The 25,237-nt window shown below is 34.3% G+C and overlaps 1 protein-coding gene across 1 annotated transcript in view; it reads left to right on the top strand.

Annotated features, from left to right (window-relative positions):
• LOC138331243 (uncharacterized) overlaps positions 1-19,950 on the top strand; it is a 57,381-nt gene extending 37,431 nt beyond the window's left edge. The window contains exons 2-9 of the mRNA XM_069278744.1: positions 1,155-1,427; positions 4,722-4,948; positions 6,773-6,947; positions 7,952-8,056; positions 9,115-9,238; positions 13,139-13,266; positions 14,462-14,732; positions 16,368-19,950. Of these exons, the coding sequence (XP_069134845.1) occupies positions 1,155-1,427; positions 4,722-4,948; positions 6,773-6,947; positions 7,952-8,056; positions 9,115-9,238; positions 13,139-13,266; positions 14,462-14,732; positions 16,368-16,641 (1,577 nt within the window). The 3' untranslated portion in view covers positions 16,642-19,950. The remainder of the gene's footprint in view (positions 1-1,154; positions 1,428-4,721; positions 4,949-6,772; positions 6,948-7,951; positions 8,057-9,114; positions 9,239-13,138; positions 13,267-14,461; positions 14,733-16,367) is intronic.
• The last annotated feature ends 5,287 nt before the right edge of the window (positions 19,951-25,237 follow it).

Below are 25,237 nucleotides of genomic sequence, written 5' to 3' on the forward strand. Positions count from 1 at the left end.
TATATGCCGTAGGCCTCTCTGGTCGCTTTTTTGATGTCTTCTACCTTCAGTAGGCTAGCACTAAAAACCACAAGATATATCACAAAGAGACATAACGAATATGCCGCAGTCTCTCAAAACACGCACTTCAAACACGCAACACACCGCAAGCATGGGATACAGTCCTTATATGACCCTGACTGTTAACAAACTCTCTTGCCCTTCACATGTGATACTTCCGCTTCCGGTAACCGTTATGGTTAAGAACAAATTTCAGACATCATTCGAAAACAGACGTGGAAATCTCAATCCGAAACTTCAAAAAGAGAACTTAGACCGAATTTTTTTATGGAAATTGATTTCGTCACCATCAGATATCATATTTGACAGGGGGTTATTCCTCGACCTAGATGTACATTGCGCTGTAGACATGATTAACGTAAAACGTTCATACCTTTACTGAATTTTATAGATTTGGAAGGAATAATACGATTATTACGAGTCGTGTGTAGATCTAGGCAACTTATCTAAATTTATACACATGCACACACATATTCAGTATAGAAAAATACGGTAGCATTCATTTAAACCAGTTCGCAACGGACCTGGGGATTCAATTCGTTATACAAGAAAAAAATTTGTGTAAAGGGGTATTTTTTTCACGTCGAGCATTTTGATTTGGTTATACAGCGTTTGTACTTCATATTGTTCCCAAAAATGAAAAATAGCAAAACATACCAAGAGTTATTAACTTAGCCGGAGAAAATATTGTGTTCACAAGCAAACAACTCAAAAGGAAAAAAATGTCGCATGAGGTTTTCATTTAAAATGTCTAGATAAATTCATCTTCCATCTACAATTAATAATGTTTAATTACTAGGAAAATGAGATGAAATAGTTCGTAGTGGAAAAACAACTAATATAAATCGTGATACATTATTTATATTATAAAGATAATTTATTTATACATGTATTTCGATATAACTCTAACTTCCTTTTAATCGAATTCATTATATTTGAAATTTACTGTATTTACTGCCTCGGAACATTTGACATGTCACCGCTAAACTCTTTAGTCATATTGATGATACAAAATAGATCGTCTGGGAAATAGTTGTCAATTCTGAATGTGTTTCCATTAAATTGTCTAACGTTAGTCTGTTTTCTGTTGACAGTGATGGCCGATACGGCGTGTTCCCAAGCCAACAGGACGACCAACCTCCAAGGATGTCTGCTCAAGATCCTAGAAAGGGCCGCGGATAGGGATCTTTTCTGGTTCGGTAGTCCCTATAAAACCCGCTGTCCTGACCCAATGCGGCTGATGATCGACTGTAGCAATTCGGCACCAAATGTTGAAGATAGTATCATCAGTAGAGTCTTTTACTCTCAAGGTTTAGACGCGAATCTCGTCAAAAAGTATATCGATGTCAACTATACCTCCCCTGCTGGTAAGTAGCCTCAGCTGCGACCGAGGGTAGTTGTGTCTCTTTATGTCGAAATTCGCGCAACTGAGGTAAAATCATCTCGAGTTATCCGAGTATCCATTTTAGACACTAGTGCAACTGAGGTGAAATCACGAGTTATCTGAGCATCCATATTAATTGTACTTGGACATATTTTATCAAACCAGCTGTTTGCCGGTTACTGAGTGTAGGTCCGCACTTTTTATGAGTCCTTTTTTAAGTCCCCTTGTGTCGAAACTGGTGCGATTGTAGTGAAATCTCAAGTTATCCGAGTATCCATTTTAAGTGCATTTTGATATAATTGTCATATCAGCTGTTACTGAGTGTTATTGAGTCCCGTTAACACGAAATTTATGATAAAATCCCAAGTTATCAATCTGATATTGATTTATGTCATACGAGCATACTTTATCGACAAACAGAACGTCTAATGTGCCTGGATCATCACAACGAAAAACATTCCAATTCTAAATTTTTAAAATCAAAGAAAGCAACATGTTCTCGACAAAATAACAAATGCCGATCAGATAGCGAAAACACAAACAACGTGCATAGACGAGTGTACAGTAAAAGGAAAATTAATCAAATTTTCTTCATATTCACTTCAAAATATTTATTGTCGATAGATATAATCGTATTGTTTAGCTGTAATTACTTGAGAAAGTGAATACAGTTTTTTTATCATTCACGATGCTTAATGTAACGTAATTTGGTACGTTTGTTAAATCTGATGAGTTCCGAATGGCGCCAACACACTATTTCAAAGCTCTAATATGCCGTTCTGTTTATGTCCATTATTCAAGTCAAAATATGCTTTTGTGGTTATCACCACGAGGAGTCGACTAAAAACAAAACCTAATTATTTTTTTTCTCGAAAATGATACATGATTAAAAAAATAGACTCGAAAGCGACAAATCGCCAACACGGGTTGGTCCTTATCAAATACCTTAATGAACGTGCGTTTCTATTTATCCTTATACCTATTCATTGTACGGAATTTCTCTTCAACATGTTAATGGCTAATATATATCTTGAGTAAGGAAACTTTAATTTCATTTCCTCTTGACTTTGGGGAAAAAATAAAATGACTTCTACTACCTATCTAAGAGATCGATGTTTTTCTATCCACAGCGCGTCGTGTATTTCATAATTACAAAACTATATGTTTCAAGCGTCATTTACACTGTACCTAGCTATTGTTATTATTACTTTGGGAATATAAAAGCATGAGTGAATGTCTGAAATTTGGAAAAAAAGAGAAGCATTTAAATGGTTTTCTTATTACTTTTTCCCTCTAGAAGAATGACATAAAATAAATGATGGCCACCTATCAGCTTGAAAAGTATGTTAACACTCGTCAGTAGTAATATTAATCTCAGCAGCAATTGTAATTACATATGTACTAAGACATTCGAGAGCAAAGCACACAACGGAAAACCTATATTAAGTACCGACGGTGGAAAGGATAACTTTCATAGCTTGGAAACAAGTTACCGCAAGAGACGTAATATTGGAGCTTAAGTCTAGTAACGACTTTAAATATGGACGTTTTAACTTGCAAATTGAAAAACAAAGATGTAGTAAGTTGTTTCTAGCATCTGATAATTGTCTAAATTTAGTTAATGCTTACGCATAAAATATGTACTTGTTTGCCATGTATGTGCTTTTCATTTACGGTTTCTCCTTTGTAATGTTTAAATTACGTCAAAATACGCCAGGCAGGGACTAGTTTCTGGCATCGCTTTTATGGCTTTGACTTCGGAGACATTTCGAATATGAAAGAATACGGCTCGTATTAGCATTCTCTGCAATGAACTAAAATAACAACGCTTATGGGTTTTTGTAGTTTAGAATTTCTGGCTGCAAAATCTTTCAAATACCATTCAACTTCGTTCATAAATGTCTGAATAATATTAAAATTTTGATAAGCATACCTTTCTTAAAATATGAAAGTGCAAGTCACAAAAATACGTATTTGCTTGAAAATGAATTTATTGTTGGGTGACGTTTGTTTTGATTTTGTCATTTGGACAATTTAACAGATGAAATATTACGCGAAGTTGGTTTTTCAGTTTACAGTTTACAATTCTTCGATGAAGAGAAAAGAGCATTAAATATTGAGAATACAACACTAGAGGATATATTCAGTAAAATGTCTCATTTAGGTTACTTTCTGCACTCTAACAATCCCGAAGTGCGTAAAAACGTACGATCAGCTTAATCTCGGTCATATTAGGCTGCTTTAAGGCTACTTATTTGTGTCGTATATAAGTACATTTCCCCTGTCACTTGATTTATCATATTATCAATACACTGTACTTTTCGCCGTGAGAACACGTGCGATTATTATACTAGATACTTATCTCTCTGACATGCCAGGAAAATCAGCTGAAGCTATAAATATGACCAATTCTAGACATGGACTAAAGTAAGGTTAGATATGTCTTCTCGGAACATGGTATATACTCTGTGAGGATTATTGGTTGGCGGCATTGATACTAGTTCTATTACTTACGTTTAGATTAAATTATCAGATCGAATCGAAGGACAACCTGTACTGTTATATCACTGTCCAATCTTAGAGTATGTATAACATATGTACTATGTCATTTTATGTGCAATATTAAACTATTTTAACGTAGACTGTGATATTCCGACGGTGGAATGTTGGAATGTCTACCGATATGTTTTCGGAATAAAAAGAAGAAGGAGGAAAGATTGATGTACTAGTATTGAACCAAAGTGCCGTCCCTAGAATTTGATTCCGAAAGAATTTGACAAATGCATATTTTCTTGGTTATAAAATATCGTTTTTACTTCCACCGAAATGTTTATGTATCGGATACCTGAAGGCAGAGAGAGTTTTGTGAAATTCATTTTGACTAGGGTAAAAACTGAAGTTTACAAAATCAATACATGGTCGTTCAAGTGCAGGAAGGAACTACTGAGATTTGTAATTTAGCATGTCTTACAAGACCCGTTTATTTGCATCTATGCTATGTAAGATCAACGATGAACTTCAAACCGTCGACCAATAATAATAAAAAAAATTCTACCACTTAATCAATCGTCGTTCAATCCGTCCATTTCCGACTGGTTCTTTCCGACGACTTCTTTTGTTCCATTTAGAGTTAGATACATTGGCATCTTGATATTGGATTAAGCGTGGTAGACATGCATTCATTACTGACCTGTTCCAGTGGGAGATGTTTTGATATAAAACCTTACGTAAAAACACTAGAGAATACATTAATCAGTAATACCGATTCCTTTCATAGGTAGTTATTCCGGCTGTGGTCACACTTGGGTCAAGCCTGAGAAACAGTTCACGGTTGACCCACTTTTGTATGACGTATACTACCCTTGGGATGTCCGGATGCAGCCTTCGATCACGTGGGATGCCGAGGCGGGAAAAATGTACACGTTAATCATTTATGACGTAGGCTCACACATCCTTCATGGCGTGTTTATCAACATCGAGGGCGGAGATTTGTCCGTGTCAGAGGTAAGCAAGTGTTGTTAGGTTTTAGACCCTGTTTAAACTATCGATATTGCGAATGCCTATATATCACTTCACAAAACAAATCTTCGTTTCATGTTCAGTGTTCCCAATAGTATATAATAGAATAATATGAGATGGTTGAAATGTCTCCCTACATGATGTCTTCCTATATGCCATATTATCATCATACAATCGACTACCGCCAGTTGCATGCCAAGGTCAAAAAGGATTCGATGTGTTTGCTTTTGTTAAGTCAAATCCGGTCAAACCAGCGTCCATACCACATTCTATTACAAATAGTAAACATAATGGCATTTTGGTGAAAGAAATATGTGTCGAACCCTGCAGACTTTCTGAACTGAAATGTACAATAATTTGCATATTTTGCCAAAATTTACAAACAACACAACAATCTACAGGTCAACAGTAATACCTAAGGTTAGGTCTGACACATACACAATTTTTGTCAACTTAGTTATGTTCAAGTATACATGAGAAGTAATATAAAGACATACAAAATATCACTAGCTTAAACAGAGTTCTTTACCTTGAAGACGCACAATATTTCCGGGTTTTTTTTTACTTTCAATATTAATTTAAAATTTGAATGGCAGAAAATCTATATCGATAATCTAAGATGAAGTCATATCATCAATATGCAAGTAATTGTGCAACACTGCTTAAACAAGTTTAATTAGGTCAAGTCTACTGCACGTAGACACATGGTGTTGTAATAGTAGGACACCAGTACATGTGGTTATAAGGACGACGATCGGAAATATGGTACTATCTGCGGAATGGAAATTATGATTTAATTGGTAGAAGAAAGTGAAAAACATGGGTCCATAGAATCACCAGTGATCTTATAACTGTTGGGCCTCAATCCAATATTGCGATACATATTAAAGCTTGGCATTCTTAATAGAAATAAATTTAATGTCGTTTCGGTTTAGGTAACTTCCTTTAATTTTTTGTATAATTGTGATACATTTTATACATTTGAATATATCATAGATTTTGGTGTAAGTGTTCAGGTTACAAAATATAGCTTTTTACCCATAATTGAACTTTCTATAGTAAAACAATACAACTTTAGTAGGTGTTGTTATGTTGTCTTTATGTAATGTAATATTTTAGTTATCAGAATATCGATCTTAACGAGCTGAACTAATGTTCTGCATACAGTTTTCCGGGTTGTAGTTAATCTCGTTGTGATATCATAAGTCTGCTATACGAAGTCGCGTATTGAAGGTCATCTTAAAGTCCATGTCAACATGTGGTTTTGAGAAAGCAGTAAGTCGACGTGGGGAAAGTGCATTTTACCATCGAACAATTTAATTTTGCTTGTAACGAGTATTTTGTTGGTGTATTTAAAATTAACTTTATCAGTGTATAAATGTGACTATTTATTACTTCTATTGAAGAACAATATTTCAAAGGGTTGTCTTTGTATCGATAAGGCTTCAAAACTAGTCCCTAATCAGTTTTTCATTGTTGCAGGATCTATGTGTATAGACAAAGTAAATCTTCAGAATTGTTTTCTTTTATCAAATCAAGTTATGCGCTTAAAAACATTACATGACATAGGGAAACGCCAAATTTAAACGCACAAAAATCTAACCATCCCATTTTGAATTTTGATACAAAAACGCCAAATTTCAACAACACCAAAATATTCCAATTTACGGTAATGTATTAAACGCTGTGAAACCCAGGGTTTTAAACTCAACCTCGATACATCGAAATACCTATACAACGACTTTCTTTTTTAATGCTATACACTATATACTGATGATTTCATAAGTTTTGTGTTATGATATTTTATAGACTATCTTGACTTACCGAGGCCCACTGAATCCTGGGGGTAAAGATAATGTCTACACATTTTGGTTATTCGAACAATCCGGGCGCATCAATATAAGTGATGAATGGCGAACCAAATTCACCAATAGTATGGTGTCTTTCAATATGTCTGATGCCAGGAGGGACCTACAACTAACAGGTAAGGAAGCGTGTGATGATTGTTATATCATATGAACATTGATAAATGCCTCTTACATTTTGATATGTCACGAGACATTTTCGCTTGTGTTTTCTATTGTGACAATCAATTATTATGTCAAATGATACCCAGCATTCGTCGCCATTGTTTACCAAGAAACAGCATGGCGAAAACGACTACAGTGAAACACGCTTACAAAGAATTCACAGTTATAACGTAGTAATTTTCATACCTGTCAAGGTTATTTTAAAGGGACAATTCACTCTGGCTAATTCTTTTACATAACAAGAAGCAAAATAAGGCATAAATGTATTGTTCTACGTTTCTTATGAAACATATAATATAAAATATTGACAAATTCCACGTCATTGTGTAATATTTTAATTAATATCGTTGAAATATCAAATCGTTGATCAATACGATTAAGCAGGTACAATATGGACGCTGTACCCATACCCGAGCCAAAGTCACGCACGTTTAACAAATAAACTACATAACCATTGCGAAGGTGAAAAAAATGATTTTTAGGCAAGATAATTCACCTAATAAGGTAAGCACACCACTGTCAGAGCGATTTGAGCAGTTCTAGACAAAAGTTGCATTACTCTACGAGCAAGGGACAGGGTGCGGCATACAAGAAGTTCGACCACAATGTGTAATGGCGGACAGCGAGCGAGTTTGAACATCTACACACATGTCACAACCATGGGCTTTTCAGGCATATCACAGTAAAACCGACTGATCTAATTTCCATTAGAACTGGTTTTTTCCGATATATGTACACATTTTAATGTTCTCTTAGACTGAATTGTCCCTTTAAGATATCGGGTATATAACGAACTAAGCTTATAACGAAGTGATTTTGGTGGTCCCAGAGGTTCGTTATGGGCGTTATTTACTATATTCGATTCTTTCATTACTATTTTTCGATTCTTTAATTACTCAATGTCAGATGTCACTTTCATTAACTAAAGTGATATTTTATTTCATATCTTCTTTTGCAGGGCCTGTGGGACTGAATTGGGTTTTGGCCACTGCGGATGGGTACTCTATACAGAGTTTTATTGATAGGAATATCATGAACAATTGTCCCCTACTCTTTGAAAGAGGTAAGTCACGGTCGCTAGTGTTTAAGTTCTCAACATAAACCTCTTTGGAAAATTCTCAGTGGATATGATCCCTGCTATCAAGCGCTAATTAATCTAGTTCAGTATCATGCTTGTTCTTATTAATGAAAAAAAATAGAAATTGCAAAATGCATCAATGGTAAGAATGTAACAAGGAGGCGCTGCTTAAAAAATTTCGCACAATTTTCATTTAAAATTCCGCACAATTCTCATTGAAAATTTCGCACAATTTTCATTAAAAATTTCGCACAATTTTCATTAAAAATTTCGCACATTTCTCATTAAAAATTTCGCACAATTTTCACTAAAAATTTCGAACCGTTCTCATTAAGAATTATGCTCAGTTTTCAATAAAAATTTCGCACAATTTTCATTAAGAATTTCGCACAATTTTCCTTGAAAATATAACACTATTTTCATTGTAGATATCACACTATTTCCAATAGACCATTTCATGTCTGTTCAAAATAGCTGGATATTTTTATGTGGAAATTGTAATAGTAGCGTTAAGACATGCATGGAAATTACTCCTTTGAATGCGGATATAAAAAAGAGATGTTCTTCCTTTGGAATCACAAAATCTTTGAAAAAAACCTCTCGGAAAGTTTCGGATATTACTTAACTTTGTGATTTCCATGTTCATAAACATATCAAATAGATTTATAGTATGTTTTGTTTCAAAAAATCACCCTTTGCTGCATACTATGAAAATATGTTTGTTAGTGCAGAAAAAAACACATATATCGTTAAAGGTTTATTTGTTGTACGAATCGTAGCAGTTATTGATCGACCACGATATTGCACAGTATTTTGCTCAAATACATTCCAGTTTATCAATTTTTATCCAAAACTATGCGTTTGTGTAACTGTTTCACATTATAATCAATCAGATTAACTTCACTTTCTTCATACTTTCAGAAAATCCCGATAACTTGGCAGACTATGAGAAAATGTAATGCTTTTCCGACATACTTTGTTGTTTTTTTTCTTTTCTTTTTTGTTTACTAATGAATACAAATCGACTTATGGTATTATTTCAGCGTTATGGAACGAGTCACGATTCTTCGCCAAAGAGGATATAACAAATCTACAAGCAACATTAAGTGTTACCTATAATACGCCTGCTTTCTTTTTCTCGTCCTGTTGTACCGGCTACACATACAGGTAAGACAAATCACTGCTACAGACAAAGTAAGAAAGCATCATTCGGAACTTCTCGGATCGATGTAACTGACGTATAATGATCTAGTATGTGATACGAGAGCATCCATTTTGAAACTAAGGGACTATTTCATAAACATCATGGTTGCCATCAAAACACTTCCCCTCTGGAAATACCATCCATGTTTTGTGTTTACGTATCGAAGATATTAAATAAGGCTATATTAGTTAAGCCTCCCAATAACTGTTAATTTTTTACGCGAATTTTAGGGCGTGAATAGGTTTTCTGGCGAACAAGATGTTTGATTCTCTTACATAATCCTACACCTCCAATGTCATGTTATACATCTGAGGCATTCCGGTTGATGAAAGTGTTACATACAAAATGTATCAACATCCGGGACATTGGGTGTGTCGTTCAACCATATGCTTGTTACTTTACATGCAAGAGCTTGGTGAATGTGAATGTATTAAAGCGTTGTTTTACTTAAACGTCCACTTCGTTTCAGAAAAAGATTTTATTTTTTAATTTGTAAGTGAAATAATAGTTTGATACTTTTGTAGAATCCAGGTTAGCTTACCTTTAATACTACACGTATCATCACTTCTTTAATATCGTCTTATGTTTCCCGTCCCCGTCCTAGATACCGCGCAGTAGTAGATTATCATTACGTACGCCAAACGCCAAAACAGTGAAATGAACCCTCTCTGTTAACATAGATTTACACAGAAGGCATCTTGCATCTGTTTAGCTTTGTAACTTCATCTTAAATAACTTTTAATTTTTGTTTCGGAAGCGTAATGTTTCTTTAAGTTCAAACGTAAACAAAGTGACATGTATGATAAGACTATTGAGTTCAGATGTGAGCTCGATGTTCTGTTTCATGTTGCTGATTTGGAGATGCACAAAATAGAATTGGTAGCGTTACAACAAATGCAGTATAGGTGCTGCCATATTGAAAAGGACGTAGACATCGTACACCATCAAACGATTTATCGAATTATTGAAACGACTCATTTCCACTTTGCAAATCAACATAATAAACTTTGACCAAGGTATCCAAAATAAAAACTGAGACATTGTGACAAAAGTTGAATGGGAGCTGCCGTATTGAATTGGACTTGTATAGTACACCCCATCCTCGATACTTAGTTTTTACTATGACATAGTCCAGGAGTGGATATAACGACAGTGAAAGTAACCCTTAGAGTATCTTGAATGCGTACACCCACTATATACCGAAATCTTTAAACAACTCTTTTCGACTTCGCAAAACAGCATGATAGACTTTAACCGAGGTTTTAATGTGGCGAGCGCCGTCAACAAGAGTCTGGATAACCGAGACAAGAACATCAATCTGTCGTACATGAAGGTTGACTTGACGACTGTTGGCTATGTCACGAATAAAAGCATAAAGAGTTAAGACATCGTGTCTCGCTTTCAAGTGGTGGAGGTTGTCTCTTCTTGGCATCTCAACCTGTCATATCATTACATCAGGAGAAGAGTAACATTTACATGATGGAACTATCGTCTCATCATTCCGTTATTGTATTTGGGTCAAGGTCCTGATTTGGACGTCAGACAACTGGTGCATACTTTATCCGAGTCACCCTTTTCCGTTTACATGGTTTCGCTTGGTATATAATTATTAACAGCCAGTGTCATTTAAGGACGTGTGAATTTTTGTAAGTTTTGGGAGGCTGTGGTATCATACTTATCATACAATATTTCTTTGTCGCATCAGAAGTTATTATCTCTACCGATCTAGGAGTTGACTTGAATGTCATTATAGCAATATTTCAATATCTACCTTACACACGTTTAATAAGATAGATTTAATAGAATAGTTAAGTAAAGTACACATACACACAGTGCATCTATGTCCATATCATAAAACAGAATATGAAAATACACCTCAAGTTCAATCTAAAGATAGTCCTGCTGGAAAGGCAGACTAACCAGTGATTCATATAAAGTATAGTTTGAATTTGTGGAATTGATAGTCACGTTTTGGTGGTTGACATGCTGTTAGTCAGTTCGTTGAATATCAGGTCAATATTTTTTCCAGTAACTGTCTAATTTTATTTAATTCTTTCGCTGTTGTCGCTTGATTTCATTTCCACGTCCTATATCTCACTTTTTATTGTTATTGTGTATTTTGGATGGAGGAGAGATGTTATCATTCTGTGAGAGGCGTTAAAGTAGTGAGTCATTCTTCTTTACCATAATTGATCTAAATTAAGATGGCTACAGTACATCTAAAATTGATTTCTTTCTTCTATCTGTCCACACTTCAAAGTTTGACAAATTGTAAAGCAAGTTTCTTATTTTCTTTTCAAAGTTCACTGGTCGCACCTATCCCTGATTCGAAAAAAAACAAACTCTTTTATAATTTGATTAATACGAAACTGCTATGACATTATAAACGATTTACCTGGAGAGTGATTAATTCACTAATTTCATTTTCTTTGAAAAAACCTTCTGGAAAACGTCTGAAAAATTCAGCTCTCGAAAGTACATACGTATCTGCAAGTCAAAATGATTTCCTGAATTCCAGAGGGTGGGATGTAGTCAGTGACTTTGGATTTTTTTTTTAAATCTGGTGTCTTAAAATATACAAAACAAAAACCTGGAATTGAACTATACCCAGAAGGAAACTGTTGATGGACGGTGTTTTTGTACGCTAGAAGCCATTATCCGGTTACAATACCATCTCCTATAACCATTGCAACGATATCTACTTTTATACTGGTATTAGTACATACAAAACCATCTTAGTTTATTACGATTTCTCCTGTCTTTTTGTATAACACGAGTTGGCGAGATTTAATGGTCAGCTGGAGACACTTTTATATGCAGATATAGAGCAGCCAGATCTACGTTAATGGGTTCGGTAAAGAGATAGTTCGTAATTTCTCCACATCTTGGGTATAGTAACATCTCCACATGTAAAGACTAACTGAAGGATGCCGTCAGGAAGTTCCCCGAGCAGTAGTTACATGTGATAGCCGTTAGTGTATGTAATCGTATTAAATCCCGTATGTCGTCATCACTCTCCGTCAAGGCCATTGGTTGATGCTGTTAAAATATATTTCACGTGATGGGTGAGCATTAGGATTATACAATAAAACGCCATACAAAAATTGGTTGTTAAAAATTCTACCTTGAGGCGTTACTACTTGACGAAAGGTAAAGATATAGATTTTCTCCCTTGTAACATTTGTTAGGTGCTGACTTTTTCTCTTGTACTCCGGCTGCTCTTCACTAGCAAAACCGACACAGCAGTAAGTGCTAATTAAAGTCAAATACAACAAAGGGGTAACCATTGATCAAAGGAAACATGATTCTTTTTATCATTTCTTCTACTCTTCGGAACTGCCCCAGAGGAAGCACTTCTTTCCGCTGGTCGTACAAATCAATCTCGAATGTTAACGTTAAGCTATTTACGGGTCGGGTGACCCTTTTTGAGAACACTCTGTAAATAATTTGGTTTCGAGTAACAATGGTGTTAACCGCTGCTATAAACATGCTACTTTATCCTTCTAAAAAACAAATGCACTTGCTGTCTTTAATCCATGCTGACACACAGCCAAATATCGCGCATTGATAGGGAAAACAAACCTTCAATGGTCAATTTTTGCTAGTGCTGAAATACCCCTACCCCTACTCTGTCATAACCAATTTATATTTGTGAACTAGTTCAAGGTCATGTCCTACGAAGACTGATATTAAACGTCTGACTAAATAGTTGTTTTATTACTAATGTCATCTTTTTTAAAAATGGAAGCATGTTTTCTTCTCCGGATGAATCATATTTCATCCAAAACCGCCATTTTTGGCTTTTACAAATGCGAAATTAATCATCTTTAAATCCTGACACATCATCTTTATTGTATTTTTAGTGCCACGACCATTGAACCTAGCCCTCTAGGGAACACTTTACAACGATGTGGTGACGTCAGATCAGCAGTGGCGCCCTCTATCGACATCATCAAGCGAACATATTTAGCGGCCGCTCGCACGTTTGTCGGTAAAGAAAATCACATTACTCTATCTGTTTACTTCTTGTTATTAGATCTTAGACGGTCAAACGTCTGCTCATCAGTCTTTTAGAACCATAGTCTTGTTTAGAGTCAATTGATTTCTAGCCAATATTGTTTGTATATAGTTTTATGTTTCCCTTCAATTGTTTTTGACTGATTTTATCGGAAGTCGTCTTTCTCCAGAAGCGATTTATTGGTCGGTCAAGGTTATTTTCATGGCCGCCATATCATGAAGGACCTACCTAGCTCCATGCAAAACGAAAACAATGCGTCGCGTAAAACAAAAATCTAAACGAAAGCACAAAACTCTTCAAGAAAAAAATATGTTGAATTAAAGTGCCTCAGATCAATAAACATTTCTGAATCCAATTTGTTCCAAATTTCAAATTAGAATGAAAGAGTCTTTTATTACCATTAGTTTGTCACTTCAGATAGTATGATCACATGACAGTTTCTCGATTTTCCGTTTTAAGGGATAATTTTTGTTAAGTTTCAATAACTTGCTATTGTTTGTTTTTCTATCTAATGTTTGGTGCATACAAAATCATAAAATTAGCAGCTTAGAAATTAAATGTTATCAGTCGTCTTCAATATTTCACGTAATACAGAAAGAGTCTAATGTAATAAAAATAAAACTGTTATAGTTTATCGTTGAAACATCATCTGTTGTGTATCCACATTATATAATATGTCTGTATTATTTCTGTAATGTACTAAAACATCTCCAAAAGGTAATTTTTTGTAAATTTCGTTTCTTTTATATTTTTGGTTACATTTCAGGTTTAATCACAATATTTTTATTGTCGACCGAAATAACATCAAAGTGAAAAATAATTTTTATTGAAATTGTTAAATTTAACAATCCTTCACTGTTCGTGTTATTCCATACTTGCATATTACAGATATTTGTCCTTGCTGGTAAATATCAATTGTGACGTCATGTGCTTACAACGTCATGGTTTTTTTCCAAAGAAAACGACGCTAGTTTTGCTTACAAATGTAAGACTGACATCACAATCTATAGCAAGGGCTAATAATTCTGTAATATGCATAGATGTGATTGAAAAGACCTCTTGTGCCATCATATTATTTTCAAAATATGAAGCTGGCTTTTTCTTTGTTCGATGCCATTTAATTTTTCCAATAAATTCTGCTGACATTTTTCTTGTGTCTACGTTCCAGGAACTTTGCATACACTGATCATGATCGACATGGATGTACCAAACCCGTTGGTTGGGACGGAAACCGAGCCCTTACTCCACTGGCAGATTGTCAACATACCTAATGGGACAGTCGAGCTGGGAGATGTCGTCCAGACCTACCGAGGCCCCGCCCCTCCCGATAACACCACGCACACCTACTACTTCCTGTTGTACGAACAAAATAAACACCTAAACGTAGCCGACATGGCCCGGTATGTCGGTCAAGATTGCCCAGCTTCTGTTACAGGGAGGTAAGTCAACCTTTTCTTTTTCAGAGTACAGTGACCCCTCGATAATCCGGACGATAACAGTCCGGAAACCTTACACTCCGGATGGAAATGTCAGGGAGTAAATTGGATTAATAACTATGTTCACTAATTTCGTCTGTCCGGGAAACTCGCAATCCGGATTTTGGACGAAAATGTCCGGATTATTGAGGGTTCACTGTACGTTAACATGTTGATTTGAATTCGATTACAAGCGTAACCTAACTATCCTTTTATATGATTTAATTTTGTATATGTGATTTTAAGCGTAAATATTTAACTATATATGTGTGTTTGTCTTACCTTTTATTATAAGCAACAACAATAAAAACAAATCAGCAATGTTTAAAGATGCTCCACCGCCAACAGAGCATATATAAATGATGTTCATCATTTGGACAATAATTTGTGTTTAATCGTGAATATATATGCCTAATTAACACAAAAAATAACATAAGATAATTTATTTCGCCTTTGGTGCATGCGCAAGCATTACTTCATTCTATATAGGATATAATGCCACGGATTTTTTTCGGGATGCAATTAATTAGTTTTCATATTTTTAACTTGAAGTGAAATTAGAAGCTCAAACTTTTCAATGGTGGTAATGGTGTAAAATAAGTAACTTTTATAACTGAAGAAAAATACAAAATCGTCTGCTCCTGTTTTTGATAGTGAAAAATTACCATTTGTCGGCGTTGGAGCATCTTTAACAACATATCATACGTCTTTAATGCGAACATTTTATTTTTCATTCCAAAATATACATTCCCTTATATGTGATCGACTTTGATAGAAATCGAAATAAAGTACCCATTCACAACTTTACAACTGTTTAAACATTCTATGGATTATCTTACAAACATGCAAGCTTTAAAATGTCCGATTGTTAGCCTTTTGTACACTGTATTGCATTAGGATTAACATTGCTTCATGAATAAATGATGTATATAATCAAATCTTATCGAAAAATGACTTTTATTATACCTGTAAACGTCGTTATTTTGTACAATATATACATGTATTTAAGGACTTATTTTTGCTTCCCCATTCTTTGAATTGTTTATTCTACCCATAATGATGGAAATGGTCCACATAATGATATTTTTTCGGGGAAATATTAAACAGGATCACATTGTACATATACAAAATAATACTCTTTAATATCAGATACGTTTATGTATTTCAAGATTATGCTCTTTTTGAAAATACGCTACATTTCGTTGTTTCATATCATTTTCCGTATCAATTCTATAGTCACATACATTATATATATGTATACCTTAGCAAGTTTACAACAAATCTTTTGCATCGAAAACTGTAACATTTCAACTTTACAACTGTTTAAAAAGACAACCGGTCGACAAATAATAATCCGAAACGATCAAAAGTGTGTGCGATCTTTTTTCAGAAAGACTACGAATCTTTTATAATTAAATCACGGGAAAATAATCGATAATATAATATCCAAGTCAAGACGACTAAAGAATTGTTTCCACCACATTGAAATATCATTCGTACAAACATAATAACAAACCGACTAAGACACTGATACAAGACATTTCCCGCGGAATAATAAAACATGATATGTGTATAAGTTTGGGTTTTGCATTATTGCAGGTGTTTGTTTAACTTGGCATTGTTTGTTCTGGAAAGTGCATCCCCAACTATCCCTATAGCCGCCAATTGGATACGTGCTGAGAACGACGAATACGTACGGTATATGCATATACAGAACGGAAATGATGAGGAAGACGTCTGCGCAGGCGTAGAGGGCTTTGACATTCCATGTCCGGTAGATCCTGTTAATGGTGCTACGAAATCCACATTCGCTTGTAATCAACTTGCTGTACTATCATTACTTGTAATTGCATTGCTCAATAGGGTTCGATGAACGGGTATTTGCTGATTGTTCATGACAAGTGTGAAAGAAAGGTTTAATGTGATTGGTTGACTTAAAATGAAAGAAAATTACTCAGATTTTTATTGGCTGCTGAGTTTTTTTTTAATCCAACGTATCTAATGTGAAACGACAGCATGTGAAAAGTGAGCTGTTTTAATTTTGGCTTATAAATTATCCTACCATTATTTGGACGAAATGGTAGCATAAAAATGAAAACTTTTTCTGCAATATATTTAGTGACGATGATCAACCATAAGGCACGAAATTTTATTAATTCCTCTTTTTATTTTAAGGAAGGAAACACAAAAGTACTACACCATGGCCTAGTCCCCACAGAACCATATATAAAATGATATACATGCAGATTTTTTAATAGAATTTAGAATGTGAAAATATGATTTAATGCGATCTCAAGATCGTACTGTAGGAAAGTAAAATTAAGTGTCGATAACAATCCAACGATAAAAATTAAGATAATATGAGGATGGTTCGACCTATTTACTGTGTAAAAATAATGCAAATATCACCTCAAATATCGTACATTACTGACGATCTGTTTAATATATATTCACATTACACTTCTCTAATACAACTGTAGCATTATGACGTAATACAGGCGATTACGGGAAATGACTGTAAAATATTCATATGGGGCTAATGAATGACGATTGGCAATGCAATTTCGGATGGTGTTCGTCATACTATCAGACATACTGTTCAAGATATGGAATGGACCTTTAATTTGAAGAGCATTACAGTCTAATTCCAAATCTTGCGTCCTACAAATGTTAAACCAAGCGACATTTTAATGTCAGGTGCACTTATGCTGCGGTGGCCGAGTGGTTAAGATTCCCCGACATAATACCACACGCCCTCTACCTCTTGGCTCGAATCCTTTGTGAGTCAGTTCCCATGTAATGACTGCTGGTCGGTGGTTTCTATCAAGGTACTCCGGCTTTCCTCCACCAATAATTATGACGCGTCATTAAATGGCCCTGGCTGTTAATAAGACATTAAACTAATAAAACCAAAGCCAAAACGCATGTATGCTTATTGAAGTATCATCATACCATGAACACATCATCACTTTGATCTGACATCGTCACAGTTTTTGCCCCAACGATTATAGATCTGAGAGGATTGGAGTGAATGTCGTATGTAGAGGAAATTTTATGTATTGACTGGATTATCTGCCTTAGTACCAATTCTCTCCGCTAGGCGGCGCTCATAAATACTGTATTTTCGGAGCGAAGCCTAGCGGAGAATAGAAAAACTACGGCAGGCAATCCAGTCTATTTTATGTATGGGTGAATTTTTGTACAGGCCATGTAAATGGATAGAGTTTTTAATTTAGTTGCAAATATACGCAAACATAATTTTAAGTTATGAGATGTAAAATCCTCAATGCTCCGGGGCTTTTTACCACAGGCGTATATATAATCCACCCTTGCATTATATGATAGTAAAACTGAAAGTATGTCTGGAGAAAAAATCACAGACCTACAGATACTTACTTTGACGATTATAGAGAGCGACACCCAAATTCAAATCTCTAAAGTGTTCTATTATTCAATTCTTTGGATCTACATCAAAGGATCAACCTACCTATCTCATATGTTGTCACACATAGAATCTTCAGCGACAGTGATAGTGACCCCTGGAGTATCGAGGATGAACTTAGACATGTATGAATGTAGTATAGAAGTGTCATTCAATGTCACTGTTGTAAGTACAACCTTTCAACAGAGAGATGACGGTTTATAGTTCATTATGAATGTACATGGAGTGAAAAGAGTGAGTCTGATTATTGTTCCTTTGTATCTAAAAAATTCAAATGCTTACATTATATTTCACTTGTTAAGTAGCATAGCCTAAAGGCATGAGGAGTTTACAAAAACAAAATAGTTTTAGCATAAATGTATCAACTTTAGAAATACAAATGTATGTTTTATGTTCCCTATATCAAATCCAACTTTACCAAAGACAATGTTAGAAATTCCGATTATATTATTTTACCTCTCATTTACTCTTTTTATATTGTATACGTGGTATTATTATAAGTAATAAGTGTGTATTATATTTTAAATATAATGTAATAACGTACTGCATACATGGTGTTCTATGGAGACCTGTTTGCGTCACCAGTTACATGTTATTACGTGACGACCTACAGAAACATTATACTTACGTCCGTTATATAATTACTTGACGGCCGATACATTGTAATTACGGGCCAAATTTTAACAGCAAATAGCAAATTGGTGAATTTACACTAAAATACTATGTTTGAATAAAGTACGTATCGCGTGATTTGCTTGTGTTTCTGGGAAATTTTCTTTCTTTGCCCGATGAGGTTTTGTATGGTAAACTCAGAAATATAAGAAAACTTAATGATGTTTTAATACCATTATAAATTGTATAGTTGTAATAAATGATACATATATCACAATACCATTATCAGAATTTTGACCTATCATGATACCGAATTACAGTGTATGTATTCTCAAGAATTAGTATTGCTCGACCCACTGTATTTACTTATTTGTAAAACATGACATTTTCTCGCCTAATGTATTATCTTTTTATCATGTATGTTTACATTAAACATAAGTCATTGTATGTTTTGAAAACGGAAAGAAGTTTTCACAACCAGGGTAATTGATATATCGCGAAAGCTCATGATAGAAAATTTAACAAATTGACATACATTAAATACATGGATGTATTTATGGAATGTGTTTCATATTGAAAATCCAATATATATTGTATTATTTTCAGTTTTACGCAATTTATGCATAGGATCTAAAATAAGTGTTCACGTAATATTGTTTGTTTTAGAAAATGACAGTTCGAAAAATGTTCACAAATATTTTTGTCAGTTTCACAATCCAAAACAAAAAATAACACAAAGTTAAGACACCTATCGCAAACTTGAAATAAACCTGCTTTGTGACAGTTTTGAAGTTAAAGTGTAATGAAAAAGAATTTTAGAACTTTAAAATCGCAAAAAAAACCAAGTTATATATGCTGACGCAAAAAAAGTTGGCGCAAAAATAAGTTTTTCAGTTACACTAGTCTATTTACGAGCAACTTCGCAAAAAAATATATCAATGGAGACCCAAATGGATTACTGGCGGTTTTCCCCGATAGTTTCGACAGTCACATAGTGTTATTGTGTTAATCAATATTTTTATTTTATATATTTGTACCTGTCCATAACTGTTCTATTTATGTTATCATAATCAGACATGTCCAATGAAATTCCAATGAAAATGTAAATAAAATAATTAACATTGACAATGTGTTTTGTTTTTATGTGTGTTGCTGCTAAGACAAATGAGTGAATTATGGTGGGTTTTTTTTTCAATCTGACCTAAGAAGATATATGGATAAACAAAATGATTTTAGCACACAGAGATATATCAACTGATTCCAGGATGATCATACTTGATGAAGGAAACAGCCAAAGAATTTTAAATATTTTTATGGCCCAAGCAGGCTCTTCGTGCATTTACGGTTAGAATGTAGTCTTGGTTACTGGCCATGGGTAACCGCTGAGATATGAAATTCTATAATTTAAATGCTTTCCGTTTCGTAGATATCCGTAAGTTATATTAAACTACAAGAAATTGGTATTAGAATATCTAAATATCATTTAACTATCAATTTAAATAATGAATAGGCAACATGTACAGTATGGTTTCAGATACTTTCACAGCAGGACCCAATTTCATCAACATTCCTTATTTCTAAAAAAATTACTGATACATAATGTAATTTTCCATGTTTTAATGGAAAATGTAAAGTTACAGAACTCCTTAAAGTTATGGAATGTTGATGAAACTGGGTAAAGAATGCATGTCCATATGGATATTGTAATATTGTAAGAATTATAAATGTAAAGTCCATATTGTCTTTAACGAAAACCTCAATTAAGTTATTAAGCATGATATCCGACTTTAATTCAGTTAGTTTCGTATTCATTTCATCATCGGAGACCCACGGTTGAATGGACTACGCTGCGATGCATTTTACAAAAGTGTAGCGTGTAGCGTGGTGCAGTCAACCATGGCTGTCCGACGTACATAAATGTAAGTACAGTGTAACATAATACAACAGTAGAACTCTGACGTGTATAAATTTTACAGAAATAGTGACAAAAGGGAGGAAACCCTTATTTTAATACAGACTATTTTCTTTCCTTCTTTAGAACATTTATAAACAATTGCACATTTATACTGATTTACGGATTTAAGAATGAGTCCTATTTTTTTCGAGGAAGTTACGGATATTATATATTGACCTTTAACCAGGATATTAAGAACCACTTAACATGAGCTTTTGTGACTATGTTGATGACCAATGAAATACTAGTAAAGCATTTTTTCCTTCAAAGTTTTTTTTTTCCAAATACACATGATATTTAAACATAACATCAACAAACACACACACGTTCAGACAAAGCTAAGTATTCATAAAATAAAGAGTAATACTCCCGCTGTAAAAATGTAGTAATAACTCCATTAAAAGGGGACATTGATAAACTCTATATAATTTACTCAACTCCCTTTATGTCAGGGCTTCTGCGTGACAAATTTTATCAAAATCTAGCCTTGTAGTTTAGGAGGAGTTCGCCGGACAAAAATGTGTCTACAGACAAACTGACAGACAGACGGACAACCCGATTCCAATATACCTCCCTTAACTTCGTTGCTGGGGGTATAATTATCGCGGTAAAATTCAACACACACTTTGAGTTTAAAAGCAGCGAGATAACCTAAATCCAGCAAAAGAAAAAAATAAAGTGCAATGCTGTGTTTTATGCGTATCCATATAAGCCATCAAGTGTAAGTTGATAGGATATATGTATACGTAGATGTAAAGTAAACCATTAACCGAATCTAAGGATCGATTGATTATACCCAGAGCGGTTATATTGGCCTTATGCTGGCAGTTACATCGGGCCAAGTGGCAGTTGACCTGTTGATTTGCAAATTGGATGAGAAGTGTGTGGGTTCTAAGTCCGGCCCAATGTTGGCTGTCGGTTTTTTGAATGTACGATGTTAGAAGTGGCCCAGCAAAATTCCGAAGGTATCTGTGGCCCATGGCTGTATGATTGATCCATTGGGTCGAAGCTAAAATATAAGCATATATTAATTATAAGCTTGGTAAAATACCTCTCTCTCTTTAAATAAGCCTCTAAAAACCTAATTAAACACCAATCCATTCCCGGGGGATGAACAGGTAAGATCGATTGGGCTTCTATTGATCACTAAAAGATTATGAATTAATTAATTGATGTATATAATTTGGCAACAATAAAAATATCAATAACTCATTATTTTAAAACAAATGCTTTTTCGATTAAATTGATTTCGATATTTATCTCCAGCAAAAGAAAAAATAATGCAACTATTAGATATGCAAATAACATTGCTTGTGTATTTTTACTTACTTCAAAAACATTAATAAAAAATATTTAATGTCATAAAGATTAAAGGCATGTGTTTTTTGTCAAAACTTTTGTTGGGATTTCCCCAAATTATGTGTAATTGTTTGGTGTGATGCATGATCGGTTTCTCTTATATTTCATCTGGAAAGGTAAATAAACAACAAATAAGCTTGTGTGTAACGTGTGCTGCGCTCACTGTAAAATTGCACAAAGAGAATTATTTTACACGTTTCTAATCTTAATCTGGATCTCTACTTTCTTGGACAGTCCCTCTAAATTGTAAATAGTGGCCAGCGTTCTTGTTTTTGTCTTTCTTTTGCTTCCTCCCTCTCTGTCTCCAAAAGTGCAAAGCCATCTTTAATGATGTACTGTAATTACAGAAATATGCATTAGAGATAGCCATTCTGTTTGTTTTCTCACAGCCTCTAAAATAAAAAAGTAAATACATCTACTGATATGTACTGTACAGAAAATATTGTAGGGGTATACCAGTTACACAGGTCTAAAATTTCTACATTTTCATGTCTATATCTGAGCTTAATTTTCACCTCTCTGCCAACGCATTTCTAAGCTTTGCTTCGATAACAAAATGCAGCTAACTTATCGTACAGTTTTAAGTACTAAATTTTGATATGTAATAATTAATTACTTTACATTATGAATAAGGCATTTTCTACTTATGGCTTCAATATCAAACTTTGACAGAACAAAGTAGTAATATGTCTTTCCCGTTATGGACATTATACAATGATTAATTTTATACTTACTTGTGATGACTGCACATAATGAGCTTGAAAAAGGCCCTTTTGATGTCCTTTCCTTGCCAATTAAAAAACTCGTAGTTTGAATCCGGCGAGTGCAGGTAGCAACAATTGTTTGCAGTTTTTGGTCTGTGACAATAGAAAAAAAAAAAACATAACTTCCTGAAACAATCATTCTTGTAAACTAAAACTAATTTATTTATTAGCTTATTAGCCAAATGACTCCCTTGTTGTTTCAATTGTTCTCTCAATTTTTGAATACTTATAAATTGTGTGTACTATCTATATCCAAAGCAGCACAATTTGCACATACTTTGGGAATTTCCACCACAATCAGGTGATGCTATAGTTTTGTTATCAATAACCTTCTTACCAAGTGCCTGGAGGGAGACTAGTGGTCAGTGTTTAGGATATGGACGGAAGAGAAATAAGGGGTGTGGATTTGAGTTTCATGTTGCAGAGGAAATGTTGTGAAGGGGTGAGTGATCTATTCTATACATCACGACCATTTCAGCATTGGATTATGTATTCAAAATCGTAATCTTGTATATAATTATATAACTCTTCACTTGTTAAGTTGCTTATCTAAAGTAGGCTTGATCGTATGCAGCCTGATTATAACAACATTATTAATTATAATTCTATAACAAAAGGAATTTTCTGTACTGATGTATAATTTGAAATTTGTTCTAATGCTGTAAAAAGGTACTTCTTTATTAGAACTTTCAAACTCTATATCATATCAGACAAATAACTTACACTACTTATGAGATAATGATATTATGTCTGAATGTTTTTTCAACTTAATCTTTTCTCACCATCTTACAGTGTATATAATACTATACACTGACCATGTGGTTTAGACACATGTAGTAATGTTTACATGCAGCAGCAGAGGCTGGTCACTATGCACTATAAGTAAGTATACTTTCCGCCCACTACGCAAATCAGCTTAATTGTTAACCACCCGAATTTTTTAAGTAGGACTTTCCCATCCTTTCAAAAATAATTTATAATCCGTTGTTGACATTTACATAATCCCATTTCATTTATAACAAGTTAATTATCTACATCTACATGTACCACTTTCAACCTGATCACAAATGTTTGTGAAATATTGATTTTGGCATGTGTAATTATACTGATAAATTGGCAAAGGTCTTTAGCTTTTAGTTTGAACATGGAAATGGATATAAACATACACCAAACAATCAGTACATCGTCAACCACATTGAAACAGATTTAATATCATTATTACTGATCAATTTAAATAGTATATTTATAACAAAAGTAACTCTACTTACAATTTTGATGTGGTCTTGAAGTAATTCTTCCTATATGTCAGCAAAACTCGATATGAATTCATGTGTGCTGGTCAGCTCCAGGTCAACTAGCTATAGAGAGTGGTCCAGATACAAATAATTTAGGATGGAACTATGGCGGGAAGAGTTCACGTGACTCATAGCAGATGTGGATCATTGATAGTGGCCCGCCAGCGGAAATTAAACTAATTGTATAAGTATGACTCAGAAAGACCGAGTCAAATCTCAAAGAAATAAAACATAGACCTGGCAAATAAAGGATTCCATTTACATTATTTACAGTACAAACCATTTAAATCAACTCAAATAAAGAAAATTCTAGCAACTGTGGTGTAGTACATAACATGTTTCAATATTTATTGAAAGATTTTTCTGTCACACATCAATCGCATTGGCCTAATGAAACTGTATTGGGAACGGCCAATATGCCAATAATTAAAGCAAGGACAACCATTGGTGCGTACAACATCGTACCAATAATGGGCCAACTTTATCATGCCAACCCGTTGGGCTCGGCCAACAATTGATTTCGACCTTATTTTACATGTTTATCTGGGTGTGGGATGGGGGTATGGGGGGGAAGGGAGTGTGCTGGGGGGGGGGGGTCATAGTTCTAACAAAACACAAAATGTGTCTGACAAGTGGATCAATGATTCAGTAATCAGAACTTGTGTGTAAAACCTGTGTCTCACCACGGCCAGAAATAGAGTCAGCGAAGTACTTGTGTAAGAGCGTATTGTCCACCCAATTAAAAATTTTACCACCACCGCCGACAGAGAGCTCAGCGTAAAAAAATATGTATCATTTGGGCTATCATTGAATTTTAATCACATATTTATGTATTTATTTGTGACTAATTGATACAAAAAAAAAAAATCCATATGAAATAATTTGTTTTGGTTTTGTTGCCTGCGAAATCAGTACATCATTTCATATAGGGCATAGTGATATAAGATATTTTTTTTCCGAGATGCAATTAATTATCTTTAATCCTTTTATTATTAAATAAAATAAGAAGCCCACACTTTTCATTGACGGAAAATGACTAAATC

The sequence above is a fragment of the Argopecten irradians genome, chromosome 9 (assembly GCF_041381155.1).
Source record: "Argopecten irradians isolate NY chromosome 9, Ai_NY, whole genome shotgun sequence".
Taxonomy (NCBI): Eukaryota; Metazoa; Mollusca; class Bivalvia; order Pectinida; family Pectinidae; genus Argopecten; species Argopecten irradians.